Source organism: Hordeum vulgare, chromosome 5H (genome assembly GCF_904849725.1).
Source record: "Hordeum vulgare subsp. vulgare chromosome 5H, MorexV3_pseudomolecules_assembly, whole genome shotgun sequence".
Classification (NCBI taxonomy): domain Eukaryota; kingdom Viridiplantae; phylum Streptophyta; class Magnoliopsida; order Poales; family Poaceae; genus Hordeum; species Hordeum vulgare.
Genome location: NC_058522.1, coordinates 421,594,408 through 421,601,333, shown reverse-complemented (window position 1 = coordinate 421,601,333; position 6,926 = coordinate 421,594,408). Strand labels below are relative to the sequence as shown.

General features: G+C 49.0%; 1 protein-coding gene across 2 annotated transcripts; it reads right to left on the bottom strand.

Moving 5' to 3' along the window:
- Positions 1-316: 316 nt before the first annotated feature.
- LOC123398196 (probable transcription factor RL9) lies at positions 317-6,321 on the bottom strand. Of its 2 annotated transcripts, XM_045092695.1 has the most exons (7): positions 5,178-6,321; positions 4,992-5,068; positions 4,293-4,335; positions 3,949-4,141; positions 1,433-1,489; positions 1,245-1,317; positions 317-1,128 (listed from the first exon to the last, which is right to left on the bottom strand). In XM_045092695.1, the coding sequence occupies exons 1-7, from the start codon at positions 6,010-6,012 to the stop codon at positions 1,015-1,017; spliced, it is 1,392 nt and encodes a 463-aa protein (XP_044948630.1). In that variant the 5' UTR covers positions 6,013-6,321; the 3' UTR covers positions 317-1,014. The 2 variants fall into 2 exon arrangements, with proteins under 2 accessions (XP_044948630.1, XP_044948631.1); XM_045092696.1 differs by lacking the exon at positions 1,433-1,489.
- Positions 6,322-6,926: the final 605 nt, after the last annotated feature.

Below are 6,926 nucleotides of genomic sequence, written 5' to 3'. Positions count from 1 at the left end.
ATCAGGTACCCCGGTCCGGGGCCGATCCAAGGCGACGATCGATTGCTTTGCTTTGCAATCTTATTAGTAATCGGTTTTGAACTTTTGATGCATGCATGTGCGCTAATGTGGCTAGTTAATTAAGGAGAAAGGTGCGGTCAAGCGGGCGATTCGATCACAATGCTAGACTTGGGCGGTGCTGGAAAAGAGCAAGCAAGGAAGCAGGCAGGCAATGCCCGTGGCTTGCTGATCAGCTGACACGACCAAGTGGGAGGGTGAAAGAAAGAAAGAAAAGACTAAAGGAAGCACCTGCAGGGATTAAAGAAAGGAAGAAACATGCGCAAAAGGGATCGTTGATCAAATCATTCCGTCGATCGTCATGCACACCACCAATCTCGCCATCTCTTTGCTTGGCATACATTGCTTTGCTTCACCACAACTCATTCCTTTTTTCCCTCTCTTGTTGGCCGCCTTTCCAACTTTCCATGTGCTCACCTCCTTTCACACACTACACTTGCACCAACGCCACGGTCACACCGACCACTCAGTCACTCACACACGCCGGGCAGTTATAATCTCGCCACACAAGAATGGAATGAACACAACTAACCAAAGAGGGCCGGAGAAGATGATAAAACTACTATCAAGCTAGCTAGCTACTCCCTCCGTTCCTAAATACTTGTTGTTGGGAGAACTAATCTAGTTCTCCCCAACAACAAATATTATGGTACAGAAAGAGTAGAATGCATATGCATGGGACGGCAAAACATATATAGGAATCAAGAAGAAAGAAACCTCAAATTTAAACTAACAGATATCAATCCGGTATATATATAGCCTTTCCCGGCCATGCTGGGTGCTCCTCCTTTCTCCGGCGAAGCGATATATCTGAAGTTGCCGTCGATCTCTTCCCGGAAGCGGAGGGAGGGACTTGGGGCCGGGGCAAACTCAACTAAAAGAGATGATCAGTACCGGTGTACTATCTTGGACCGAAAATTAGCGTTGCTAGGTTTTTCTTGTCTCATGACTCAATGGCTAGTCATGATCCGGGCCATGCCAGTCCGGTCTCCCCAGAGTGAACTCCAGGCTCGGGCTGCTCAGCTCGTGGTTCGACACTTGCGAGCCGGTGGATCTGCAGGGCTCCATGTTCTGTTGCAACAGACACACGACACACAAGGATCAACAAAAAGCATGTACCAAACAATGCAAATGTGTAAATACATGCACTTTGAGACACTAGAAGAAGAATGTGCATGTATACAGACCTCCATGGGAGAAGACAGTCCAATGGAGCGATGAGCATCCATGTTGCAAGAATTAGATGACAGCCATGGGTCCCTGCATGCACAAGGAGAACGAATTTCCAAATTAGCAAAGTTGATGCTCAGTTACCAGCAGCTTTCCAAATGGAGAGCCAGCTCATGCATGTTCACACAAGTAGCATGAGGCTGACCAAATAGTAAAAGTAGGTCTCTCGAAGTGCTTGCTACAACCGGGCAAGCCTGTACCACTGCAGATAAGAACATGTCACACCATGGATGCACAACACCCAGTATATATAGTTAGCTTTGGCTAAAGAGAGTAACAACAGTTGCTCTTCCTGATCGGTTCGTTACACATATAGCTTCTTTCTAGGCAAGAAAAGCTCTTAAAAGATGTTCCGGTTTTGGTTCAGTCGTGCAGTGCAATGGCATGTACAGGTGAACCGGTCATCATCAGCAAGCTAGGCTGCCGAGGGGAAGAATTTTAAGGTAAAGGGAGACACACACAAGCAAAGAATCTAATGCTACTCTGTGTACTTGAGTGATACACTCAGCAGGAAGAGTGCTCTTGGCTTTTATATAGAGGACTCTATATATTGGCAATTAAAATTGGTGCATTGCACAAATCTAATTACTGGACTTTTTTATGCACGTGCAAATGTAGAGTTGTATGTATGCATGTATCTTGTACAGTGTTATAAAGTTTGAGCATGTAGAGAGAGAGAGTTTGTGTGACCCACATGCTGAAGATCATGAATTTCACAGTTCTTTTTTTCTCAGCAAGTGTATACATGATTTTGATACATCAAGGAAGGAAAGTGTTCTTCCTTTATCACTACTCTATAAACATATAACAACAACTCAGTACCAAACCGTTCTAAAGTGCTTTTGTCTTGATAGGAACAAACATATACTGTTAACACTGAGGGACCGGCAGACTTTACATGTCAATAATATCAATCATAGATACACTACTTTACATATATACCTACCTATATATATACGTCCCAATGATCAGTTTTGGTTAAGCACAACATCAGTTTGGAAGTTGTTCTATAGATGGTGGGAACCTGGGACGAATTTGACCGTGCATATGCTATAGTCTTTACTTTGCTAAACAGACCAATTAATATGCATACACTGCATTTTTTAGTTTTTTCTTGAGACAAGTACACATTTTTATATGCCTGACCACATAATGAATTTAGCATAAGAAATATAATTAACGAGCATTTGAACAAAATCCTAAAATGGAAATGACACAACAAAAGTTTGCCCTTCTCGTGGATCACAAACTTTGCAGTGATATCCATCCAATCATCTCTAAGCAAAATATTTGCATGCATGTTCACTTGATCACCATGAAATAGTTTCATCATAAGCATACTGAAAAACCTATGCACTGTGACAGTCCTAAGCTTATAGCCACACAAAAGAGATTAATTCATGATTCTCCTAAAATTTTGAAATATGCCAGTTTTTAAATGATATTCTTCTCAATAAGAAAGGAAGCAGCAACATAAATGGAAATATAGTTAATCAGATAATATAGACCTATCATTTCAAATTCATTTTGGCAAAAAAGACAGAGTAGCCATGCAATAATACCATGGTTTTTACACCTAATTTACACAATGGTTTCTACCAAAACAAGTATGGAGTGGCCGATCTTTTGATTTCTCTTTCCCTGAAAATTACATGAAATGGCCGAAAAATGTGGGGAACAAATGAGGGCAATAAAGATGAAATAGATGTTTCTCTCCAAGAAAAATACTGATGGCTTTGCTGGTATACTACTTCTCCTGGGGAGAAACTTGAGTGCCGTGGTAACAATTGGCCAAGAAACAGGAGTAAAAAAGGTATTGAAGCGACTGGGGGAGGAAGGTGGAAAGAACCAAGAATGCAGCAAGTCCTTGGTTACATATTCCTAGGCAATAGGGCATGTCAGGTCAAAGCCCCACCCACCCTGGAATCAGAGCCATGCATTGATATGAAAAGATAATGGAGCTACCTAGCCACCTCCCTAGGATTGACGGGAGAGAGAGGGGGGCTCAGAGAAGAGGACAATGGACAAAACCCAAGAACCTACCCTCACAAAAACTCACGCAACATCTTTATATATATATATATAAATATATGTATAAAATTATGAATAAATGTAGTAGTAATATTTTCATATATTAGTTCCACATAGACCAAACATGCACAGAGCAGAAGCTGTTGTCTGCTCAGGTCAATGGAGGTCTTGGGGGTTGTGATCTTTTGGTCGTTTCCGTGACACAACATTGGCCGCCTATAGATGTACTAGTAGGGAGGGCAGCCCTGCGTGTACCTTCCCATCCAGGTGTGTGTGCCCCCAAAACATTCTTTTAAGCTTTAGCCATCAGCAGATGATCTACTGGTACATATGTTAGCCTGGCTAAATATTCAGAACCTTTTTTCAGGTGTCAATCCATATTCCAAGCAAAAGTTTGTTTGGTGGTGTTTCTTTGGGATTAAGCGAGCAATTAAGCACGACAAAAACTAAACCAAACACACTAGTTAACGTTCTTATCTGCATGTAGTACGTAGTACTAACACAGATATGTGTAAAAGCAGATCAAAAGGCGTGAAACAACAAACGATAGAGGGGCATGTGTGATGAAACTGATGATGTGTGCACAGCATTCACATGTAGGCTGTCATGTGAGTTGAGTTGGTACGGTACCTTGAGGAGTTGCTCCACCTGGTGCTGGCGTTCCCTGCCGAGGACTGGTCCATATCGCCACCGACGGAGCTCGCCGCGCCCTCGGAGGTGGACCGGTGCTCCGGGAACGGCCTCGGGCACATGTTGTCGCCACCCGACCCGGCCTGACCGGCGCTGGGGAAGTCGTCGTCGCCGGAGCCGCCGTCGGTCGGGCCTGAGTTAAGTCACAATGCAAGCCATGCACGCCCAAGGAGGGTGATAGATTAGTACTACGCTACCACTCCATTGATGATTATCAGTAAGCATATATACGAGGTATATATAGACAAGAGCAGTGCAAAGGATCGGATAGCAACGCGAATTACCTGAGGCCGCAGGCTTGTCAGTGCTCTTGACGGTGCGATACATCTGGAAGGGGCATGCAGCAGAGTGAGAAGAAACGGCAAAAAATTACGAGCAAGAAAACAACAAGGATCGATGGCAGCGCGGTTTAGCGGGACTGATGAGATGAGATGAGATGAGATGAGAGGGGCCGGGGAAGAGACAAGCAAATGGATCAGCAGATGGATCGGCGCGCAAGACAACACCGGGTAGTGGACAAGGAGAAATACTATGATGCCAATGCCCTCGCCTTGGAGCCTTCCTGGCTACTAGCTAGGAGTAGCTTTCTCTCTCCTCCCTCATTCTCTCTCTCTCTCTTGTTCTTCTCTTCTCTCTCTTCCTGGAGGTGAGCGCTTCGGGCCGTGCACACAGACGAGACGCCAACACATACGCTAGCTAGGTAGGCAGGCGCGCACAGATGCACATACATTGCATTATTGAGTAATGATGGCAACTTTTTCTCTCTCTCTCGTCGCACACACATCCCCAAACACTGGCCTCACTCTCTCTCTCTCTACCTCCAAGAATGGCAGTTTCTTCACTAACTCAGGAGTTACTGCATTGGCTTTCCTGTCTGACCCAAACAAGAACGGGACGAGCAGCAAGAGGACGCGAGAGCGCGGGAGGGAGGGAGGGAGGGATAGGAAGGATCGGGTTTGGAGCTGTTTGTAGGAGACGAGTACCTGGAGATGGCTCTTGACATGCGCTAGCGTCAGATCCTTCACGTCCATGAGCTCTAGGACTGACTTGGGCGTCGCCCCTGCGCGTGCGCCAGAGGTTAGATTTTCATCAGTAAAGCATGTCGCGACGTGGTACGTCGTCGGCGTCGGAGAGAAAGGTTGGTTTGGTGCTAGTGGCAAGGCACGTACTCTCGTGGCCGCCGAGGAGCTCGACGGCGTGGACGAAGCGGGCGTGGAGGGTGCTGGTCCAGCGCATGCGGGGCGCGCGCATGCTGCGCTTGGCGGGGAGCTTGGGCATGAACCGGGACCCCAGCCCGAAGGGCTGCGCGCCGTGGAGATGATGATGGTGTCCGCCCAGACCCATGCCGACGCCGCCGCCTGGGGCGCCGTAGCTGCGGAGGGTGTCCGAGAGCATGCCGTTTAGCCTTCCGGACGCCGACAGCATCCGATGGTGCGCGGCGGAGGACAGGAAGGCCGCCGTTGGGTCGAAGGAATTCGCGGGTGGCGCCGGCCCCGGCCCGAGGGATGACGGCGACGTCGATCCCAGGGAGGAGGGCCACGTCGCCGGATGGTGGTAGCTGTAGAACCCGACCTTCGGGTGATGGTGTCCTTCTCCTCCCCCGGGCGCCGGCGGCAGGAACGGGAAGCCCCCGCCACCGTTGTAGATAGGTATCCCCCGGATTGGCGGCGCCGCCGACGCGCCGCCGACACCCGCGTCCAGCGGCTGCAGCATCGGCATGGCCATCAGCGCGGCCTGGGCGGATGTCGTGGCGGCCGAGGGCACCGCAGCGGACGACGACGGCCTGTGCCGCCACGGCAGCGCCGCGCCCTCCAGGTCGGCGGGCGGAGACAAGGACAGCTCCGTGGACGCCGTGGACCCGTTGAGCCTCCTCCATGGATCCCCGCCTCCGCCCCCCGCCGGGCCGCGCCCGCCGACGCCGCCCCCCGGGCCCGTCGGCGGGCCGGTGCTGGGCAGGCTGATGTGCAGCGAGAGGTCCGGCGACGCAGCCGAGCCCGCCTCCATCTCCCCGCCACCAGCGCGCCCCGATCGGACGCGCGCGCGCACAAAGGCCTAGGTCGTCGGATTGGTGGGACGGGAAGGGGATGAGGATCGGAGGCGAAGGAAGGTTCTTGGAGTTCTTGGGAGGCCGGCCGGCCGGACGGCCTTGCGTTGTGTTGCTGCGTTGGGAATGCTTGCGCTTTGGCTGAGGGGGTGGTGTGATGTCCCCTTTTGTATCTGTCTCTGGTACTGGAGTTACTACTTCTACTTCTCGCTCTCCTCTACTTTCTCTCTCTCTCTCAACCTCCTAACATGAGAGACACCAGGGATGAATTGGTTTCTTCTGCTGTCCTTCCTTATTGCTCTTGCTTGTATAAAAAGGTAGAGAGAGAAGCTCAAGAGAGAGAGAGAGAGAATGTGAGGTTATTATCTGGTTTGTTTAATTAGGATTAGGATGGGAGGGGCAGGCATCACCAAGTCTGAGAAAATGACACTTAGGAGATTGCGGTGGTACTACTGGTAGTACCAGGGACTAGATAGATAGATTGGGGATGCATGGCAAGTGGAGGAGTCAAAGGAGGCACGCTTTTGTTTCTTCGTGTATTACTACTACTTCATAAAATACACGGCTGCTTCTAAAAGAGCAGCACACACACGCACAAAAGAAATATTGATACTGTACGATTATAGAAAGCAAATATGATTAACTGTAGTAGTACATGCATCATATGGATATATGGATGTAGGTTGGTTGTAGTAGTAGTAGTATATTGTAGGGGAAGGAAGATTGATGGATCTGATTTTGTTTGTTGGACTGAAAAGGCTGTGTGAGCTCGTGCGCTTGGGATTCTTTTTCCCCCCATGCCCCCAACCCTCACTCACTCTAGGTAGAGCACTGCACCCTTTTTTTATGGGGGAGCTCATGACAGAGAGTCTCC